Consider the following 24314-nt stretch of genomic DNA (forward strand, 5'->3'; position numbering starts at 1 on the left):
TTTATTAATATCCATTGAAAGGTATACTTGGATAACCAATCCAAGCTAAGTTCATTAGGATAGCTCTTAATCTTTTATTCAATTATGTGAGAAAACCTTTCAAACTGAGAATCCTTGATATGTGAGAAAACCTTTCACATCTTACTATTATGTGTATATGAGAAAATCCTTTCAATAACACATCATGATAATCATCATTGATACTTTACTCTCAAAGCATCCTTAAAACGTTTGCATTGATTTCATAAGAACATGCATAAGTCCATAATTTACCTCTTGAGGTTCAAAAGACACTTTCAATCATCAATTCATAGAAAACATGGGTTATATATGGATTTTATCATAATTGTATGTAAAGCTAGCAATACATGCTTAATTTCATAAAAATATTCCTTTATACTCAAAATCCCACATCATATAATTCATAACTTGAAAACATGGGGATTACATGGGTTCATGGGAAAATCATCATAAAATCATAGTATTTCATCAATTCATGCTTAATAGACATAATTTAATCATTTAAATCAATAATAAAAAGAACACATGACAATTGAAGAAAACGCTAACTCTGTTGGGGAATTCTAACTTTAGTAATAGAGGATTTTGGGAACTCCATGAATGGAAGGAATTCATGGATGAAAACTATAATACCTTGAAGCCAAATGCTAATCTTCAATGGAGGAATTGAGAGTTCACTTGAAACGCTAGGTTGAATCCTTCTTTTTCTTCAAATTTCTAGAAGGAGAATTATTTTGGAGAGGAGAATTGATCTTCTTTGTTATTTTGGAAGAATGAAGTTAATGGGTTGAATTTAGGGGTGAAAATACTTATATAGGGGTCTTAGTGAATGGTAAAAAGACGTATTATAGGAACTAATTAATTATGAAAAGACCCAACTGCCCCTGAACTTAACTGTTGACATACCAACTACGAACCCCAGTTGACTGACCATGGACCTACCTACGGCCCATCATGGTGGACGGTTGATGGTGGTCAGAAACATGAATCTTGGTCTACTGATCTACGGACCCCAACCACGGTTCGTAGGTCAGGCCGTGTTCCTGAGCCTCTGCAGTCTTTGATGGGTGGCCAGTCCACGAACTACACTACGGTCCGTGGTCATACACAAGGGTCGTGGTTATCCTCCGTGGCTTGCACTTGCAACTTCCCAAAATTTGATTCATTTCCATTTTTCGGATACGGGGTGTTACATTTTTTATATTGTGTTTTAGCTTGGTCATTTTCTACCATGAACTATATCCCTTTTTAAGTATGTTTCTTACAATATTTTATGCATGGCTATCATACTTTGTACACATTTTTACTAACACATACTCTTGCTTACATTTCCTAAACTGTAGGGTCGAACCTTATAGAATCGCACTTTCGTGGGTAGGGATCTCATATAGAAGATTAAAGATTGGTTACTCCTTAGCACCCAAGGATTGAGCTTGATTTCCCTTTTGTCATTACTTTTAGTTTTCAAACTTGATGTACCTGTTACACCTCAATCGATCTTATGTACTAGATGGCTTTGAGATGAAACTTAGACTTTCACTTTTCACTATAAAGCTTTTTTATAATTGAAACTGTCGTTTAAATCTCTTATATTCTATTATCTTGTATTATGAATAGTAGTTGGCTTGTGTGGGAATCTGGGGCTTTATACGATATGTTACACCTAGGGGCCACCTTGGGTCATGACAAACTTGGTATCTTAGAACAAGGATAAGAAAGGTTCTACGAAGTCTCATCAACCACGTGATGTAGAGTCTTATTCATGAGTGAATTTTTTTCCAGATTTATGTATGAGAGGTTATAAGATGTTTAGGAAACTCCATTTCTTTCATTACTCTAAAGACGTGCGATAGGGTTTGACTCTATAATGTCTCTCTCCTAATCCTTATCCAATACTCTACAATATGTGGCCACTCAAATGACATATTCTAGTAGGAATGCGGGAGATAATGCGAATTAAGAGGCTCCTCTTCAAGCTCCTCAAAATCTTATCGATCCTTTGGTCGAGAAAATCACTAATGCAGAGTTTAGGGCTACTTTTCAATGGTTCGATCAAGCCCAGGCGGCCCGAGCATATATGGAGCTTCTGGCTCCCGTGAACCTAAATGTGGGTACGACAACAACTAAAGTGACAGACTTCACTGTAATATATCCTTTAGAGTTTCATGGTTCTAAGGTTGATGAAGACCCTAAAGAGTTCATTGATGAGGTTTACATGGTGTTGATGATCATGGTAGTGACGCTGGTGGAAAAGGCGAAATTGGTTGCTTACTAACTTAAGAGTGTTTCTCAAATATTGTTCAACCAATGGAAGGAAGGGAGAACCATTAATGTGGGTCCTCATGGTTGGGAAAATTTTAAAGTTGCTTTCCTTGATAGTTTCTTTCCCTTTGAGATGAGGGAGGCCTTGAATTCATCAACCTTCATCACGGAAATATGAGTGTGAAGGAATATGCCATGAAGTTTACACAATTGTCTCGATATGCCCCTATTATGATTGTCAAACCTATGACAATGATGAGTAAGTTTTTTTCAGGTGTGTCTGAGATGGTAGTTAAGGAATTTCGTGCTACTATGCTTATCAATGATATGGACATTTCTCGTCTTATGGTCCATGATGAACAAATTGAAAAGGATAAATTTACGAAAAGGTCTATTGAGGCAAAGAGGTCTAAGACCAGAGAAGGTAACTTCTCACATTCAAGGTCCAATGGACTTGGTCATTCTTTGTTCCATCCAAGGTTTACCGACCAAGGTTCATCCAATGTTCCTAAGTTCAACAAAGATATGGTGTCTAACCCTAAGCCTCAAGGAGTAAATGGTAGTGGATCTTTATTGCCTTCTTGTGCTAAGTGTGGAAAGAAGCACGAGGGTAGATATCTCACGGGTTCCAATTCTTACTTTTGTTGTGGTAAGATTGACCACAAGATAATGGATTGCTCCTTAATTGCTAAGAATGAGGGAGATAATCGTCGATGGGCTCAACCTAATCCTTCATCCGGTCCTAGTGGAAGTCAGAAGAAAAATATATTTTATGCACTTTAGACTCGTGAAGGACAAGAAGGTTATCCTTATGTGGTTACCGGTATGTTGAATGTCTTCCAACTTGATGTTTATGCCTTACTTGACCCCGGTGCTTCCTTGTCTTTTGTGACGCCATATCTGGCTATGAGGCTTGATATTCTTCTGGCTGTGTTGTTAGATCCTTTCTCTGTATCTACTCCTGTTGGTAATTTTGTTGTGGCTAATAGGGTCTAAAGAAAGTGTCCCATAGAGTCACTCATGTTGACCTTATAGTGCTTGATATGTTAGAGTTTGATCATATCCTTGGCATGGATTGGCTGCACTCATGTGATGCTTCTATTGTTGTAGAATGCGTACGTAGTCACGTTTCAGTTTCCAAATCTTAGAGTGGAAAGGGAGAAATTTTATGCCTAAGGGTTAGTTTGTCTGTTGTCTTAAAAGTAAAAAAGTTGATTTTGAAAGATTGCATTTACCATCTAGTTAGGGTGAGGGATATAAATTCTGAGACCCCAACTCTTGAGTCGATCCCCATTGTAAATGAGTTTTCGGAAGTGTTTCCTAATGATTTATCCGGTATTACTCCCGAAAAGGAAAGACTTCAGTATTGACCTTTTCCCAGATATGCAACCTATCTCTATTACTCCTTATCATATGGATCCTAAAGAACTAAAAGAATTAAAGGAGCAATTGAATGATTTGTGGATAAGGGTTATTCGACCAAGTATCTCTCCTTGGGATGCTCCAGTTTTGCTTGTTCGAAATAAAGATGGTTCGCTTCGTGTGTGTATTGACTATAGACAATTGAACAAGGTTACCATTAAGAATAAGTATCATCTCCCAAGGATAGATGATTTGTTTGACGAACTAAAAGGATTAAGCTACTTCTCTAAGATTGACTAGCAATCGGGTTATCACCAATTGAGGGTGAAGGAAGATGACATTTTGAATTCAGCTTTTCCAACTTGGTATGGTCATTGTGATTTATTAGTGATGTCATATGGTTTTACTAATGCTCCAGTGACATTTATGGATTTGATGACTAGGGTGTTTAGACAATACCAAGACATGCTTGTGATTGTAGTCATTGATGATATATTGGTCTATTCGAAGAGTGAAGACAAGAATATTGATTAGTTGAGGATTGTGTTGCAAGTCCTCAAGGACAAACAACTCTTTGCAAAGTTTAGCAAACGTGAGTCTTGGCTAAGGTTTATTGCTTTTATTCGGCATATTATTTTTGATAAGGGTATTGAGGTAGATCCTAAGAAGATGGATGCGGTTAAGAGTTTGCCTAGACCTCTATCCCCTTCGTAAATTAGAAGTTTTTTGGGTTTAGTCGGTTACTATAGAAGTTTTGTTGAAAGGTTTTATTCGATTGCATCTCCATTGACAACATTGACTCAAAATAATGCTAAGTCCATATGGTCCGAAGTGTTTGAGAAGAGTTTTCAAGAATTGAAAGATAGACTTACTTTCGCTCCGGTGTTGACATTACCGGAAGGGACTGATGGTTTTGTTGTTTATTGTGATGCCTCAAGATTAGGGTTACGGAGTGTCCTTACACAAAATAGGAACATTATTGCCTATGATTTAAGGCAACTTAAGATTCATGAGAAGAATTATCCTATCCATGACCTTGAACTAGCGGCGGTTGTTTTCGCCTTAAAGATTTGGAGGCATTATTTGTATATAGTTCATGTAGATGTCTTTACCGACAACAACAGTTTGCAATATGTAGTTAACCAGAAGAATCTAAATCTTCACCAAAGGAGGTGGTTTGAATTATTAAAAAATTACGACATGAGTGTTCTCTGTCACCCCGATAAAGTAATTGTGGTGGTGGATGCGCTTAGTCGACTGTCGATGGGTAGTGTTTCTTATATTGAGGATAATAAGAAAATATTTAGTTTGATATGTTCATAGATTGGCCCGATTGGGTGTTCTGTTAGTTGACTTTACCAAGGGTGTTGTTACAGTTCACAATGGTTCAGAATCATCTTTTGTGACTGATGTAAAGGCCAAGAAAGGTCTTGATACGACTTTGGTTGAATTGAAGGAAGCGGTGCTTAAAAATTCCGTTGACAGTTTCTCCCAATGGGAAGATGGTGTGCTTCGATAGCAAAGTTGTTTGTGTGATCCTTATGTAGATGACTTGAGAGATAAAATCCTGTTAAAAGCCCATAGTTCTCGATATTCCATTCACCCGCGAGGCACCAAGATATATTGTGACTTGTCGGAGGTCTATTGGTAGAATCAGATGAAGAAGGATATTGCAGATTTTGTGGCTAAGTGTCCTAATTGTCAACAGGTGAAAGTTGAGCATCAAAAGTCGGGAGGTTTATCCCAAGATATTAGCATTTCTACTTTGACGTGAGAATATTTTAATATGGACTTCATTGTTGGTTTGCCTCGCACCCGACAATAATATGATTTTATTGGGTTATAGTGGATCAAATGACGAAATCGACTCATTTTCATTCCCATCAAGGTTTCTTATTCGGTGGAAGAGTATGCTATGTTGTATTTGAAGGAAATGGTAAGGTTGCATGGAGTGCCCTTATACATTATCTCCGACTGTGGTACCCAATTCACTTCTCAGCTTTAAAAAAAATTTCCAAAAGGATCTTGGTACTCGTGGTAAGCTTAGTACAACCTTTAATCCACAAATTGATGGGCAAGCAGAGCGTACTATCCAAACTTTGCAAGATATGTTGAGAGCATGTGTAATTGACTTCAAGGGTAATTGGAAGGATCACTTGCCTTTGATTGAGTTTGCATATAATAATACCTATCACTCCAGTATTGGTATGGCTCCATATGAGGCTCTATATGGATGGAGGTGTAGATATCCTATAGGCTGGTTTGAAGTCGGTGAAGTCACCGTTATAGGTCCTGACTTGATACATAAGGCTATGGAGAAAGTTCAACTTGTTAGAGAAAGGTTAAAAATAGCTCAAAGTCAACAAAAGTCCTATACCGATGATAGAAGAAAAGATTTTGAGTTTGATGTTAATGATTGGGTATATTTGAAAATTTCACCCATGAAGGGTGTAATGAGGTTCTGCAAGAAAGGGGAGCTTAGTCCCCGACATGTGAGACCATATCAGATTTTGAGGTGAATTGGAAAGGTTGCCATTGAATTTGATTTGCCTAATGAGTTGGCGTTGGTACATCTGGTTTTTCATGTTTCGTTATTGAAAGAGTGTGTTTGAGATCAGACATCTACAGTTCCCTCAGAAGTGTTAGAAGTAAAGGAGAATCTTTCTTATGAGGAAGTTCGGTTGAGATTTTAGATCAGCAAGCTAAGAAGTTGCTTCCGTGAAAGTTCTTTAGAGGAATCAGTTAGTTGAGGGTACTACTTGGGAGCCCAAGGCCGATATGATGTCCCACTATCCTCATCTCTTTCCCTCTGTCCCTACTCAAGCATGAGGTATTTAGCTCCTCATGGTTTACTCATTGGGTGTCATGTGTCTTAGATATTCCCATGAATTTTCTCATTATCCATGATTCATGAAAAGCTTAAATTTTGAGAAAAATAAGTTTACTTGATTGATTTCTACGTTTTATGTGCATTTGAGTATGAGTTGCATATAGATTTCATGATATGATATTTTGAACATTCTTTTGCTTGGAGTTTATGTTTCCTCGGATATGTGCATATATGTGATTGCATTCATGTTGGGCTGTTAGCTTAAGTTCCTACCTTCTTTATGATATTTTGCATCTCATTTGAGGACAATGATCCCAAGCGGGAGATAATGTAACACCTCGGATTTGAGGTAAGTACATATTTTAGTCTTTCAGAAAATCTGGTACCTAAATCGACAGACGCCACCAACAGTCCGTCATCTGACACATGGACCGTAGGTAGGCATGTGGTTGGTATGTCCGGCTTTCTGAGAATGTTTCGGTACTTTTTGAACAGTTCACTAGGACGGTCTGTCATCCAATGCACAAGGCGTATATAGGTGATGAGTGTGGGATTTCGACTCATTTAGGGCTTAATATTCAAGGAATTACTATTCTTAATGGCTATTTTATTCTCATAACTGATGTTAAAATGTTAATTTTCAAAAATGAAGGTAAAATAGCAAGGTACGGACATTACGAGGCAAAAAGGAGCGAAAAAGCTGAAAAAGTTGAAGGAAAGCAAAGCTGGTACTCGCCAAAGCCACTCAGTGACTCGCTGAGTGGACCTTCAACTCACCAAAAGTTCCTCAGTGCCAGCCCTTGAACAAGACCAACTTCGAGTGCAATTTAGTGGTTTGGCAACACGCCAAACAGATTGGCGAGGCCGATTTCAATCGCCTGATGTTACAAAACGATTTTGCTGAAAAAGGCATGACAAAAAACAAGAAGAGGAGCACTCGATACATCGCTGACCAATTCGGCGATCCCGACTTATTTCGCCGAGTTGACTCGGTACTGAAATTTTGGGAACATATAAATTCAATTTTTTAAAGAAGAAACGGAGTTCCCAGATTGTCCACTTTTGTGTTTTTGATCTTGAACATTCTAAAACATTGTTTTTACATTTTTGAGTAGATATTTATGGTTTGTGATATTTTGAGCTTCAATTTGAGCATTTGGAGACTTGTGGATTGTTTCCCAATATGATGGAAAACTTCGTTGGTAACGACTCCTTGTTCTTTATAATGTTTGCTTAAATCCTCATTCTTGGGGGTGTGATTATGTAGTTGTATGCATGAATTAGCTAATGGGTGTTGTTATTTACTGATTTTATCATTGATTTGAAGTGGGTTCAATTAATAGTTTGTGTTTTAATTGAGAAATTGTAGTTGCAAATGCAATTCTAGTTAGTACTCTATACTTGCTTGAGAAAGTAGTGTTAGAGTTAAATTATTAGGTTATGATCGTATTGATTCTGTTGCTACGAAGTTAGTTTGATAAAGTAGGTCTGAATGCAATCTTACAAATCTGGCTTGAAATTGTAGATTGATTAAGGTAATGGGTTGTTAATCTATGTTGTGCTTGTTGATGTTCGAAAGAACTCACTTGATTCGCAATATTTGATTGACAAATGGCTATTGAACCCAAAACCTAGCCTACCCATTGAGATTCAATGACTTTCAGTATATAAAAATCACCCATTACGCGAAATTCACATTCAATTTATCACACCCTAGAAACCTTCTCTATTTGTTTAACCCCGGTTTTAGTATTCATTATTTGGTTACCCAAATCCCCCCATTTGACATTAATTGTCAAAACCTTGTCATTTATTTTATTGTTGCGAAATGTCTACAGCTACAAACGATTAGAACGTCATTTTACTTTTTAATTGAATTCTTTATCGTATCACTCCCTATGGGATGCACCCAAACTCTTATTTGGTATTATACTTGTTAGAGACCGCCTACACTTAGAATCGTATGAAGTGTAGTTGAGCGTTATCAATAGGTCTCGTAAGTGAGTCCCAAACTTAGAGAAATTCTAGGGTCAAAAGATGAGACCCACGGTCCATAGTTGGGACAACGGGGTGTTGGTGGGTCCCATCATTCGAGGTTCAAAATTATTGGTCTCTGAACTCATCCATTCCCGACCAACACAGTCTATGAGTTAATCGATGGACCGTAGGTCGTGGTCGTCGGTGAGCTCAACAGTTATTTTTTTAAGGGCTTTTGGGTCTTTTCCTAATTATTCTAGCCTAATACTATATCGTTTTACCCTACACCTAAACCCCTATATAAGTACTTTTAACCTCAAATTTCACCAATTCAAATCATTCTCTCAAATTCCTAAAAGAAGAACAAGTCTTCCTCCCCAAAATATTTCTCTCTCTAGGAAGCTTGAAGAAAAAGGAGTCAACCAAGGGTTTCAAGTCAAGCCTCCAATTCTACCATTGAAGACAAGCTCTTGGCATTGAGGTTTGATAGTTTTCATCCGTGAGGCCCTTTCCTTCATAGAGTTCCCAAATTCTCTAGTTTACAAAGTTAGAAATCTCCAATTGAGTTAGGGCTTTCTACCATGTCATGGGATCTTTTCAATGTAGATTTACTTAATTGATTTAAGAACTTTTATGCATGAACTGATACAATTTCCCGATTTTAAGTTGAATCCCTATGAACCCATGTCTAACTTATGTTTACAAGATATTGCTGATTGAAAGTGGGTTTTGAACTATGAAAGGTGAAATATGGAATTTTGTATGTTCTTATGAAATCGATGAAATATGATGTACATTGTTTTGAGAGTAAAAGCATATATGTTGTTATTGTTGTTCATTGTTATGAAAGGGTTGCTCACATAACTACCTCATGCATGAATGTGAAAGGTTTTCTCACATAAAAGATTCTAAGGTTGAAAGGTCTACTCACCTTAAATGAATCAAAGTTAAGGAGCTATTCTAAGAATGACGCAAGCGGCGATTACCCATGACTTCTAATGAAATAAAAGAGGCGATTACCCATGTCACAAAATGTAAGGACAAGAAGTGATTACACATGTTCCTTAAAGAAAAGATGAACAAGAATAATAGATACTTTGAGGGAGTTGTGCTTAGCACCGAGTGGACAAGGGGCGATTACCCATGTCCATTGAACTATGTGCCAACATAGGATTGTCTTGATAGACATTAGCTAGTTGATCCATGTAAGCTAGAAATTCATGGTCTTACCTTGGCAAGTAGGACACCCATTTTCAGTGTGGGAGTGATACGCTAAAAGTAAACCTCCATAATGAAGTAGAAGCGATCGTTATCAAGTAAAGAACCCAATTTGTAGGTTGGGGTCGATCCCACAAGGAATATGGTTTAAACTTAAACTTAACTCACTATTATTTCCGTTTAGTCAAATTATTTCTGAGAAAAGTAAACAGGGGGGATTTTGTAACAAAGTAACAGTTTAGAATTGTTAAGTAACAAGTAAACAAAATTCACACTTTGGTTTATCAATAAGAGAAATAAACTAGGGGGTGTGTGTTCCCCATAAGTTCCTAACACAGTAATCCTAATAATAGTAATCATTTCTTAGTGTTTTACATTAAAAGTTGGTAAGTTTGGTATCCCTAAGTGATTGGTCCTCTAAATAGGGAATTTCACTACGCACCTTGGCCCGGCTATGAGTATATGTTTTACTAACCCTTACCTTTACCCTAGATTGGTCATCACATCAATGTATGGCTTAGTTTTCACCCTCACTCCAATTGACATTAGACTATTAGATAGCATCCACTATATATGTGTTGTTAATTCTTTTCTCATTCACTACCTCCTTGGTCCAGCAAGTCTAAACACGGCGACTTCTAACGTTTGCAACCGTTAAAAAGACTTCTAAGCGAAAGAATTAACAATACATGCATAAACACTATTCAGTAATTACTTAATTATTATTCATACTTTGTTAATTGGTCATTGTTCCCACAACCCTAGTTGTGGATTTCCCTATTCATGCTTGATAGTTCACAATTCATAATTAGATGAGAAAAATTCATGAACTTACAAGTTGAATTGATGAAACCCAAAATTTTCAATTGAATTTCATAGAGAAAATCTTATAAAATGAAATTCAGAAAGTTAATTGCTAAGAGTTTGCAAATTAATTCCCAAAGAACAAAACTAAAACTTTACAATAATGTCTAACCCCCAAAAATGAGGATTACAACTCCTATTTATAGAAAACAAATCCTAAAGAAAACAGGAAACAAAATAAGGAAATAAACTATGGGAACGCAGCTTTTGTGGACGGCACAACCTACAGACCGTGGGCCAACCTACTGTTTGTAGGTCACCCTCCATGGTTCAACACTTAGAAACTTTCATCAGGTACTGGAACCTTCAACTCCAAGATCATCAATGACGGATGTGCAGGACGGACTGTGGGTCTACCTACGGTCCGTCGTCTGCTCCGTGGTTCCACACTTGGTCGGACTTCTTTGATATTCCACCTACGATGCATCACCTACTATTCGTCTTGACACTTTGTGGACTGAGTACTGGAACTTCAACTCCAAAACAAGGACCTACGACTGCCCATCCACGGCCCATCGTTGCACCTACGGTCCGTTGGTGGCTACTTCTGCACTTTTTCAGTTCTCATCTCCATGAACTACATCCAAGCCTATTTCCTGCAAACATTATACACAAAACATTATTTCTAATACAAAATAGCCCTAGACACACACAAACTCTAAGTGAAACACATCAAAAATATTTTAAACTCACGGTATATCAACACCCTCAACTTAAACTTGTTGTTTGTCCTCAAGCAACACACTAAACTCTAAACGACACTTATGTAGAAGTAGATATACAAGCTCAAGCAATCAAATGGCTTTCTCAATCAATTCCATCACATTAGTGCAAATCTTTTCATCTAGACATAACAAGATAACTCATGCGGATCAAAACATCACATAGATTAACCAATAGACACCACAACACACACATTTCACAATCACCAAGGTACCAATTTTGCAACAATGTAACTAGTGCCCACACTTCAAAACAAATCCTTTTTTCACACAATTAGATATATAGTTCATATTTAAGGATTCATTAAACACTCATGCTCACAAGTGACTTTAAGTACAGTTAGTGCTCAATACCATAGGCTTACCCTTATTTTCACTGCATAGATTCTTGAAACTAGTCATTAGGATGACTATAGGACTTTCTTAGCTTGTAACGTAGGCTCAGGGTCAGGTATGGTACATTTGGGTACTTTTTAGTGACTATTCTGCCCTCCTGGACATTGCATTGGCTTTTTACATCTTTCCTCAACCAAATCTTGACATCTTTTCATTTTCTTTTCTTTCTATTGACTCTTTTCAACACATATGTCACTTTTGACTTTATAGCTCATATTTTTCACTTTTTTTCTATTTTTTTTGTTTCTTTCACTACTTTTTCCATTCATCTTTTTGCTTCTTTTGGATAAAATCACATCATTTTCCATATTTTCTATTCTTTTTCTTTCTTCAACACAAAACTCTTTGCATACCCTTTTTCTTTCAGTTTCCTTTATCCATCCCCAACTTATGTATTTTGCATTAGTTGAGGTGCACAATATTTGATGTCTGACCGAGGCCAAGATCAAGGTAACTTTTTGAATTAGCCACCCTCAACTTAGGCTTTTGGCCTAAGTCAAGGTGCACATATCTAAGAAGGGACTATTGCCAAAACAATTATTTTAGGGAAGGTGAGTTAGGTGTATTGAAAGAAGTGGTCTACATTAGGCTCAAACATTTGGATCAAAGGGAACATTTATTTCATTTAGTTGGATCATTTTAGGCTTGAGTAGACTTATTCGAACAAGGGCTTATGATTATTTCCCACCTTCTAGCCAAAACTATCTTAGCAGGACCAACAGGGCAAGTTCTAGATTGGAACATACTGTATGAACATTCAAACTTTTCTCACACACACTTGGCACATTGTTTCATTATTAGATTATAAGATTAGCCAGTTCAAGTTTTAGATTAAGTCATGAGGTCAAACTGGTTCCTTATCATGTCATATTGAGATCAAACACATTCAACTTATCAAGCCTGTAGATCTAGCACATTTCAAAACTTTTGGACGGGTATCAATTTCATGCTTTTTGTGCCATCATGCTTTGATTCTTCTACTTATTCCTACACATACATTTCTAAACATGTCAGTTCAACATAAAAGTAAACAGTTCTTTGGGAGAAAGACAAACTTAAGAAAACCCTAAGGAGGATTATGAGTTGGCTACTCAGACTTCACCCTATCACTTACAATCCATTTACCCCACCCCAAAAAAATAATGTGCAATTTCCCTGAATGACAAAAAATCAAAAGTAAAGCATAAGGTGAAGCAAACCTGTGGCGCGAATGCGCCGAAGACCTCTCAAGAAGCAGGTGGGTCTGGTTTCCCGGAGTCGATTGGAACAACACTAGGGACGCCAATAGTAGCGCCCTCACCGACTATGGTAGCACACTCAGTATTTCTCAAACTTCAAGATGGGCTAACATCAACCTTATAGGCCCGCTTTTGTATCCTCTCCTCATCTAGTATAGAGGCCCTCTGTGCCACCTCAAACTACTGGCACTCCTTCTTTTCAATCTTCGAGCCTCATCAGTATCAGAAGTATGGTCGGAGCAGTGGTGCTTCCCAGTAGCATGGGAAGAATCTTGTGGTGGCATAGCATCACTGAATAGGGCAGTCATAACCACATGATCCTCCTCTGTTGTAGGGATAGCCTCTAGTGCACTTTCAGTGGGGGCTAGGAGGGCAGCAACATCAACATAGAGGCTCGCTAACTCCGTTTGGAAGGGAGTCACATCAATAGTAGGGTTAGGCCTCTCTAGGACCCTCAACTGGAAAGCATCTAGGAGCTCATTAATGGACTGAATCTTCCAATCCATCATGGTCTCACACTCCTCAATCGAACGCTGCATCCATGATCGCATATATTGCAGCGAAGTGGTCATTTATGTATCCAGCTTCTAGACTCGGGCTTAAGGTTTGATAGTGGACCCTGAAGAGGGGGTGGCTCGAGAGAAGCTCAGGGTCTGAGTATTGGCGGAAGACGGTGGAGCCTGAGCATCTGTTGTAGGGGCCAGAATAGTGATGTCATCGGCCTACATCTGCTCTGCATCCGCAGCATGGTCATCACCCAAGGGCGCTATGAAAACCTGTGGCTCTCTCCGTGGTGCAGCTAAGTTGGAATCATCTCGATTGAGGCCAATGTCCAGAGTCTTGGTCACCTCAGGCAACCGGTCACAATGACAAATATGCACTGAAGCATCCATATAGAGTTGGAATATTAGAAACGGGAAAGGTAGGATGGTGGTGGCCTTGAAGGCTCTCTCATGGATCTCACAATTAGAATATGGGCATAATAAATCTCCAACCCCGCTATAATGGCTGGTATCATCACAACGCAGTCCCATGTAACCATATTGTCTACTAGAGTAGGGGACAATCGATTTCGAAGCAATAACAAGAAGAACTTTGCAGTCAACCTCATAGTCGCCTTCCTAATACCCAGAGTAGGAGTTTGTACCCACTCAGTACACTCCCTATCCTCGGCAATATGATGTGCCAGCCACCTCAAATGTGTCTCCCTCTGCTCGGCATCCCTCTGAAATGGCCCTCTCTGAATGATGCCTATCTTGTATTCATACTCATGTGTATTTATCGGTAAAGTGTGGACTATACCATAGATGAATCGGCAGATCGTGGCATCTGAGATGTCGACTGGGAAACCCCTCACCGATGTAGACTAAAGTGGAGGATGAGCTTTGGCCCGTTTAGATATGGAATTCTGGATGGTGGCAACATAAGAGGCGTAAAACTCTCTAGTCATCTTCTTGCTGTACGTGTCGTTGCTCCGTGCCATCAACTTACATTTGTGCCTCCTGAAGAGCTCTTCAAAAGTTGGTGTGGTGTGAAGGCTGCCTGTGAGGACCCTACGCTCCTCAATAACGGTCCGAGCCATCCTCTAGTGCTCATTCAATATAGTGCCATTCTCATAAAACTAATGTTGGCCCGTAATGCACTATCTGTTCAGCTCATCGACATTCAAGGCAGGCTCAACTTTGGTAGGTATCGGGCTATCGCCTTAAATATCGACATCATAAGAAGAAGTGGGGTTGTCGCTAGTAGTAGAGCCGGAATGCAACTCAGAATCGGAAGGTGTGGTCCCCTCCTCAGACTGGGGGCAGTGACCTCGACCTCGTCACTAGTAGGGCCAACCTGAAAGGATCACATTGTCTACTAGAGTAGGGGACAATAGATTTCGAAGCAATAACCAGAAGAACTTTGCAGTCAAACTCATAGTCGCCTTCCTAATACCCAGAGTAGGAGTCTGTACCCACTCAATACACTCCCTATCCTCGGTAATATGATGTGCCAACCACCTCAAAAGTGTCTCTCTCTGCTGGGCATCCCTCTTAAATGTCCCTCTCTGAATGATGCCCATCTTGTAGCCATACTCATGTGTATTTATCGGTAAAGTGTGGGTTGTACCATAGATGAATCGGCAGATCGTGGCCTCTGAGATGTCGACTGGGAAACCCCTCACCGATGTGGACTAAAGTGGAGGATGAGCTACGGGCTTGGCCCGTTTAGATATGGAATTCTGGATGGTGGCAACATAAGAGCCGTAAAACTCTCTAGTCATCTTCTTGGTGTAGGTGCCGCAGCTCCGTGCCATCAACTCACATTTGTGCCTCTTGAAAAGCTCTTCCAAAGTTGGTGTGGTGTGAAGGCTGCCTGTGAGAACCCTACGCTCCTCAATAACGGTCTGAACCATCCTCTGGTGCTCATTCAATATAGTGCCATTCTCATAAAACTAATGTTGGCCCGTAATGCACTATCTGTTCGGCTCATCGACATTGGGGGCAGGCTCAACTTTGGTAGGTACCTGGCTATCGCCTTAAATATCGGCATCATAAGAAGAAGTGGGGTTGTCGCTAGTACTAGAGCCGGAATGCAACTCAGAATCAGAAGGTGTGGTCCCCTCCTCAGACTGGGGGCAGTGACCTCGACCTCGTCACTGGTAGAGACAACCTACAAGGATCACCTAGTAGAGCAAGGGCAGTGAGGGAGATCCTAGTGGTAGGTGGAATGTACTCTGTATCAGTGTCCTCATCAAACATACATCAAGAGGGAGCGACGGATTTGGACTTGCCCTTTTGTACGTATGTTGGAGCCTGTTTCAGAGCCATGGTACTTGTGGAAGACTTGTTAGTACGAAAACAAGACAATAAGACACATGGAATAATTTTAGAACAAGATTCGGACTCAGACAACAACTCAAAAAAAATTTAGGCAGTAGTTGAACCGGTGACCAATGGTGGGTACCTACGGTGCGTCGATGGACTGATGGTCCATGGATCCCCTCCGTAGGTCAGGAGGTCCCATAGTTAGATTCAAGATGGGGAACCATGGATGTACAGAACGTTCCATCGATCAAACGATAGACCGTAGTCCACATTGTGGTTCCAGAATTATACCAATTTTTTGTGGTACTGATCAACGGTCCTCGACCTACAGTAAGTAGGTGGACTTAAGTCTCGTGGGTGGGGCTAGTGGATCAATTCTGTGCGAGGGATCACCCTTCATCTTTTGTACAAACCATAATTTTAATAAACAATTCATCATACTAGGTCTAATCATGCATTTCAACATATATTTTGGTATTTCATCATCCTTAGGGTTGTGATCATTCAATTTTATTCACATTCACACAAAACCATTCAACAAACCTAAGTCAAAACATCCAATTAGACCTATTAACTGATTTAGTTGGTTTAAATTACAAAACACTCACATACAGTCATTCCAAAGGTATTTCTAACTACAAATTCAACATTCAAACACTTGATTTAATAACCCAAGGCCAAGTTCATTGTGGTGATTTCAATATGAAACTATGAAATGTTCAAACTTTGGGAGAAATCAACTTACCTTACAAGTAATCAACAATGGTGACTGTGTGATCAACTGTAAAAACTACTAGAATAACGTGGACACCAAACCCAGACCGTGAAATCGCTTGGGGAAGAAGATGAGAGTGTGGAAATGATTCGGGAGAGAGAACTGATGGGGGAATTTAGTGGGATCAATTAGGGTGTGAGTGTGGTGTTATTAATGGGATGAAAATGGGTAATTGCAAGGTTTAAAATGGTTGGTATGAAAATATAGAAGTGGGGAAGGTTTTAAAAATGATGGGTTATATTAAATTGGGGTCTAGGTCGAGTCGGACAAAACCCTAGTCTGGACCCACGAGACCCCGTCGACGGTTCGTGGGTCAACCTACGGTCTGTCGATCAGGTTTGTAGGTTACTCTGACACTTAGAAAAATTAGAAAACTTACCTGGGATCGATGGATGCCATCCACTGTGTGTGGATTGACCAACGGACCATCGATGGGGTCTATAGACCACTGTACAACAGGTTTCTGTAGATTTTGCCTTTTCGTCCCTGCACACGTAGCAACCATTAGGACTTTCTTTTGACATTTTATGGACACTTTTTAGACACGGTCCCTATTCTCTATCTAGCCAACACTAAAACATAAAAATAAACACCTATCTAAAGAGCTATAAATTTCTTAAAGAAAGAACAAAACTCCTAAATTGAAAATAAAATCCTATAGTTGGCTAGATTGTACATCTTAGGTTGCCTCCCAAGCAACGCTTGATTTAACGTCACGGAATGACGCAAACACCTTGATTACTCAGACTTCATCAAGATAATAGGCCTCAATCACTTCGTCCACACTCTCAAACTTTCCCAAGTAGACTTTGATCATTTGTCCGTTCACTTTGAACCTCGTTCCTTCCTTGTTCTCGAGCTCAACCGCCCCATGTTGAAATACTTGAGTGACGTTGAATGGCCCAGTCCACTTGGACTTGATCTTTCCAGGAAACAAGCCCAACCTTGAGTTGAATAAGAGCACCAGATCTCGCACAACAAATTCACGCCTTTTAATCTTTTCATCAAGGTACTTCTTCATCTTTTCCTTGTACAAGGCTGAACTTTCAAATGCTTTTATGTGAAACACATCAAGCTCATTCATGTCATTCAGTCTTTGACTCGATGCAAGTATCCCAATCCAAATGACATGACTTCCCATATACAAGTTGGTAGGGGCACATACCTATAAGAGTCTCAAATGTAGTGCGATAGGACCATAGAGCATCATCAATCCTTATTGACCAATCAGTTATGGTGGTGTTCACAGTCTTTGCAAGGATTTGCTTTATCTCTCTATTTGACACCATAACTTTCCCACTAGACTGTGGATGATAAGGAGTGGCTACATTGTGACGAACCCCATATTTCTCTACCAACGCCTTCAACAACTTGTTACAAAAGTAAGAACCTCAATCGCTAATAATCGCTCTAGGTGTACCAAATTTGGAGAAGATACTCTTTTTCAAGAATGTGGTGACACTTTTTTCCTCATTATTTGAAAGAGCAATTGCTTCCATCCATTTCGACACATAATCAACCGCAACAAGAATATACTTCATCCCATGAGAAATTACTAATGGAATCACGAAGTCAAGGCCCCAGACATCAAATAACTCAATCACCAATATCGGATTAATAGGTAACTCTTGCTTCTTTGAAATTCCTCCTTCTCTTTGGCAACGGTCACAAGACTTAACGAAATCATGAGCATCTTGGTGGATGGTAGGCCAGTAATACCAACACTGCAAAATTTTGTGAGTAGTTCGGATACCACTATGGTGCCCACCAACAGTTGATGAATGACACACCTCTAGTATACTCATCATCTCAACCTCAGGCACACAAAGATGAATAATCCCATCTGCACAAATACGGAATAAGTAAGGGTCATCCCAAAAGAATTTCTTAACCTCAGACATGAATTGTTTCTTTGGTGGAATGGTAAATCCAACAGAACTAAATCACTTGCCAAGTAATTAGCAAAATCTACGAACCAAGGGATAAGATCATAAGAAGCGGCCAATACTTGTTCATCAAGGAATGCATCATTAATCTCAATTCCATCCTCAAACTTGATTATAGCTTCCTCCTCTAATTTGGGAAAATAATTGACAACTTAATTTTCTGTCTCCTTTCTATCTTTCACCTCAAACTTGAACTCTTGCAACAACATCACCTGTCTAATCAACCTCGGTTTTGCATCCTTTTTAGCCATCAAATACCTCAATGCAGAATGGCCCGTATGCACTATGACCTTAAAACCACGAAAGTAGGACCTTAATTTTTCGAATGCGAAAACCATAACAAGGTATTCCTGTTCAGTCAGACTATAGTTCTTTTGGGCCACATTTAGAGCTTTGCTGGCATAGTAAATCGGATGAAATTTTTTTTCTAGCCTCTGGCCCAATACCACCCCAAGCGCCACCCTGCTCGCATCACACATAACTTCAAATAGTTGTTCCCAATCCGGTGAAATAATAATAGGTGGGGAAGTTAACTTGGCCTTCAACTCTCCAAATGCTCTCAGACAAGCATCATCAAAATCGAACTTACACTCCATTCCGAGCAGTTTGCACAACGGGTGTGCAATTCTTGAGAAATCTTTTATGAACCTCTGGTAGAAACCTACATGCCCAAAAAAAACACTTAACACCCTTTATAGAGATAGGTGGTGGAAGTTTTTGTATTACCTCAACTTTGGCTCTATAAACCTCTGTACCTTTCTCAGAAATCTGATGACCCATAACAATCCCCTCTTTCACCATTAAGTGGCACTTATCCCAATGGAGCACAAGATTACATCCTTCACATCGTTTCAGTACCTGAGCCAGATGCATCAAACAATCATCAAACACGTCACCTACCATAGAAATATCATCCATAAACACCTTAATAGTGTCCTCAACAATATATGAAAATATCGACATCATACAATGTTGGTAGGTCACTAGAGCATTACATAACCCAAATGGCATCCTTTTAAAGGCGAAAGTCCCATAAGGACAAGTGAAGGTGGTCTTCTCTTAGTCTTCCGGAGCTGTAGAGATTTGATTGTAGCCTGAATACCCATCTAGAAAACAATACCAACCCTTACGTGCGAGACAATCCAACATCTAATCCATTAACAGCATAGGGAAGTGGTATGTCTCTGTCCATGCATTTAGCTTGTGGTAGTCCATAGACACTCTCCAACCAGTGACCGGCCTCATTGGAACAAGCTCATTTTTAGCATTTGGAACCACGTTGATTCCCCCTTTCTTGGGCACACACTGAACATGACAAAACCCAACTACTATCAACAACGGGATATATAACTCCAACATCGAACCACTTAATGATCTCCTTTTTCACAACCTCTTGCATAGGGGGATTCAATCTTCTTTGGTGATCTATACTTGGCTTACTGTCCGGCATGAGTTGGATTTTATGAGAACAAATACCCGGTGTAATACAAATAATATCCGCAATAGTCCATCCAATATCCCTCTTGAACCTTTTCAAAATAGAAACCAAAGGCTCAACTTGCCCCTCGCTCAAATCCGCAGCAATGATTACCAGTAAAATGCTATGTCTCCCCAAGAATACGTACCTCAAATGTGAAGGTAGAGCCTTAAGTTCCAATTTTGGAGGCTCTACCACAGACGATTTTGCAGGTGGGGATTCGCGATTCTTCATATCTAACTCCAATCTTTTAGATTTGGAACAGAATTCGAACCTATGAACTGCGGCGAACAATTCATCGTAGCCTTCAATACCATCACCATCAAATTTCATCATAACCGCTGCCAGTGCATCAACACCCAACCTCTCTTCAATAGACACTTCAGAACCCCACTCCATAGTATGATTCACCACCGATACCGACTTAAGATCGTTTTCATGCTTCATAGACCTACATATATTACAAATTACCTCCTCATTATTCAGTCAAAACTTCATCTGTCCTCTTTCCATATCGACTAACGCACGCCCAGTAGCAAGGAATGGTCTTCCTAAGATGATGGGAACCTCAAAATCAACCCACAATCAAGTATCACAAAATCCACCAAAAAAAGGAATGACTCCACTTTCACAAGGACATCTTAGAGAACACCAATGGGCTTCTTCATAGTTCTACCGGCCATGAGTAGATGCATCGCAGAAAGTTTTAGAGCTCCTAAACCCAACTTTTTATAAATGGACAACGACATCAAGTTAATGCTGGCACCCAAATCACACAAAGCTTTCGCAAAGTGTAACATCCAAATGGTACAAGGAATAATGAAAGCTCCAGGATCCTTTTTCTTCTGCACAAGTGACCTTGTAGCAATAGCACTATAGTGTTGCAACCTCTCATCATTCTTGAAATTGACATCCCTATTTTTGGTCACCAAGTCCTTCATGAATTTACCATACCCAGACATTTGTTCTAATTCTTCTATCAACGGAACATTGATGGACAATTGCGTCAACATACTGATGAACCTGCGGTATCTTCCTTCTTCAATTTTCTTTACCAACCTTTATGCGAATGGAGGTGGAGGTCTAGGAATAGGAACAACTTTTTGGGTTACCTCAGCTTCCTTTTCAGGACTATCTTTTGGGACTTCAATAACCTAAATCTCATCTTTATCCTTCTCTATCATCTTTTCAACCTCAGACGGTATGGGGGTGTCAATGGTCTGATTTCCTCCATGAGTAGTGACTGCCATACAATGCCCATCATTTTTCGGATTCTGGATGGTGATGCTAGGAAGGTGCTAGGCAGACGTGGGTTTACATTGGTAGACAAGTGAGTAAAATACTGCTCAAGTTGCTTAATCGACATTGCATGTGCATCAATTTTTTGACCGATTCCGCACAAGTCATTTCGCATCTCTTTCGCATTATCATCAGTAGCATCAAACCTCTTCATCATCTTTTACATCATCTCCTCAATGTGTAACATACTATTACCACCATTTCTATTACCAAGAGGGACATAGGGACCAACCTTATCATTCCTATTGCCATAATTGTTTCGGTTGTAATTGTTGTCACAATTGTAGTTTCCATCCCGGACATAGTTACCCTCACGGTTGTAGTTACTCTCACGGTTTTAGCTTCCATAGTTCTGACCTTGGTTTCCTTGACCTTGCGCTAATTATCCAAGTTAGAACCTTGGGCGTTGGTTTAGAAACCCTCCGTCTGATCTTTCCCCAAATTTGCATCCTCCTCATAGTAGCACTCCTCAACTAGGGTGGTGGACACCTAGTCAGATAATTCCCCGCATTTACCTTTTCCGTCACTCCCACTCATATGTTTTAGTACCAAACCCAATTTTGTTCTCATATGTGCCATCACTTCCCGAATGCCATCATTGGCTTGGTTAGGTGCGTTGTGGACAACAAGCGTGGTCCTACTAGTGTTTGCCTTTCTAGTGCTCCAGGCTTTGTTGTTTTGGGAAATCCTCTCAAGCTTCTCAACGATCTCCTCAAAAGAGTACTCACAATAAGATCCTCCAGAACTTGTATCTAACACAGCTCTCCCATTGTCATCATCTCCTCTATAGAGATACTCCTTCAAAGACTCATCATCGATGCGGTGGTTTGGAATACTTCTGATGAAACCAGTGAACCTATCCCAAGAACTGCTTATTGACACTCATGATAGTGCCATGAAGTTGTTCAACTTATCTTTATGATTTAACTTCTTGGACACCGGAAAGTATCCTGATGTGAACACCTTGTGTATTTGGTCCCACGAATAGATCGAAATATATGGTATCTCTGAAAACCACACAACAACATATCCAGTCAGCGATAGTGGAAATATCCTCAAACTAATGACATCCATATCTAACTCCAGTCATCCTACACAACTTTTGTGAACACTGGACAATTTTGCCATGCGAGCATAAGGATCTTTTGAAGCCAACTCAGCAAACAACCCTCTCGTTGTAAGCATCTGTATCCAACTGTTGGTTACCACAAATGTATGATGCGGAGGTAGTGGAGGAAGAAAAATAGGCCCATCTGATGTAGTCGCATCATAATCAGCCATGTAATGCTCACGAAACCTTGGTGTTGGCGATTTTGAACCCTCTCTGTATTACCAATTAAATTACCACCATGAACTTGAGCGGGGACATTAACAACACCTGGAAGCTGCAACTCTACACCAACTTCTAAAGCCTCTCTGTTTGGATTGTTGTGGAATCCTTGATTATTCATTTTTCTTAAAGTTTTACTTAACTCTGGATCGTAGGGTGTCAATGGTTCACCTCGACTCCGTGTACTTGGCGTACAATAGAGTTGAAACCTGTAGAAAATAAAAACTAAAACAAAAATGTAAAATCGAGAAATACTTGACTAAAGTTAAAAAATGTAGTTAGTTTAATCTAAAAGTCGTATTCCCCAGCAGCGGCACCAAAATTTGATACGCTGAAATTACACCTCCCTAAAGATGTATAAGTGATAGTTATCAGGTAAAGAACGCAACTTGTAGGTTGGGGTCGATCCTATGAGGAATATGGTTTAGACTTAAACTTAACTCACTATTATTTCCGATGAAAGTAAACAGGGGGGGTTTTGTAACTAAGTAATAGTTTAGAATGCTTAAGTAACAAGTAAACAGAATTCACACTTTGGTTTATCAATAAGAGAAAGAAACTAAGGTATGTGTGTTCCCCATAAGCTCTTAACACGGTAATCTTAATAATAGTAATCCTTTCTTAGTGTTTTACATGCAAAGTTGGTAAGTTAGATACCCCTAAGTGATTGGTTCTCCAAATAGGGAATTTCACTACGTCCCTTGGTCCTGCTACGATTGTATGCTTTACTAACCCTTACTTTTACCCAGATTAGTCATCACATCAATGTATGGCTTAGTTTTCACCCTCACTCCAATTCACATTAGACTAGTAGATAGCATCCACTAAATCTCTATTGTTAATTCTTTTCTCATTCACTACCTTCTTGGTCCGGCAAGTAGAAACGAGGTGAGTTTTAACGTTTGCAACCGTTAAAAAGACTTCTAAGCAAAAAAATTAACAATACATGCATAAACACTATTCAAGAATTACTTAATTATCATTCATACTTTGTTAATTGCTCATGGTTCCCACAACCCTAGTTGTTGATTTAGCTACTCATGCTTGAGAGTTCACAATTCATAATTAGATGAGAATAATTCATGAAATTACAAGTAGAATTGATGAAACCTGAAATTTTCAATTGAATTTCTAAGCGAAAATCTTATCAAACAAAATTTGGAAAGTTAATTTGTAAGAGTTTGCAAATTAATTCCCAAAGAACAAAACTGAAACCTTACGCTAATGTCTAACCCCAAAAATAAGGAATACAACTACTATTTGTAGAAAACAAATTCTAAATAAAACAGGAAACAAAATAAGAAAATAAACTACTGGAACATAGCTTCTGTCGACGACATGACCTACAGACCATGGGTTGACCTACGGCCAGTAGGTCACCTTTCGTGGTTTAAAACTTAGAAACATTCATCAGGTACTGAAACCTTCAACTCCCACATCATCAATGACGGATGTGCTGGATGGACCGTAGGTCAACCTACGGTTCATCGTCTGCTCTGTGGTTCCATACTTGGTCATACTTCCTTGATGTTTCACCTACGATGTATCACCCACGGTCTATGGACTGGACTACGGTCCGTCCTGGCACTTTGCGAACTGAGTACTGGAACTTCAACTCCCAGAACAGGACCTACGACTACCCATCCACGGCCCGTCGTTGGACCTGCGACTTGTGGGTCACTCCGTTGGTGGTTACTTCTAAACTTTTTCAGCTCTCTTCTCCATTAACCGCATCCAAGCCTAATTCCTGCAAACATTATACACAAAACATTATTTCTAATACAAAA

General features: G+C 39.5%; 1 protein-coding gene across 1 annotated transcript; it reads right to left on the minus strand.

Moving 5' to 3' along the window:
- Positions 1-17217: 17217 nt before the first annotated feature.
- Positions 17218-17764, minus strand: LOC125869880 (uncharacterized). The gene is made up of 2 exons (XM_049550286.1): positions 17641-17764; positions 17218-17528 (listed from the first exon to the last, which is right to left on the minus strand). The coding sequence occupies exons 1-2, from the start codon at positions 17762-17764 to the stop codon at positions 17218-17220; spliced, it is 435 nt and encodes a 144-aa protein (XP_049406243.1).
- Positions 17765-24314: the final 6550 nt, after the last annotated feature.

Source organism: Solanum stenotomum, chromosome 7 (genome assembly GCF_019186545.1).
Source record: "Solanum stenotomum isolate F172 chromosome 7, ASM1918654v1, whole genome shotgun sequence".
Taxonomy (NCBI): domain Eukaryota; kingdom Viridiplantae; phylum Streptophyta; class Magnoliopsida; order Solanales; family Solanaceae; genus Solanum; species Solanum stenotomum.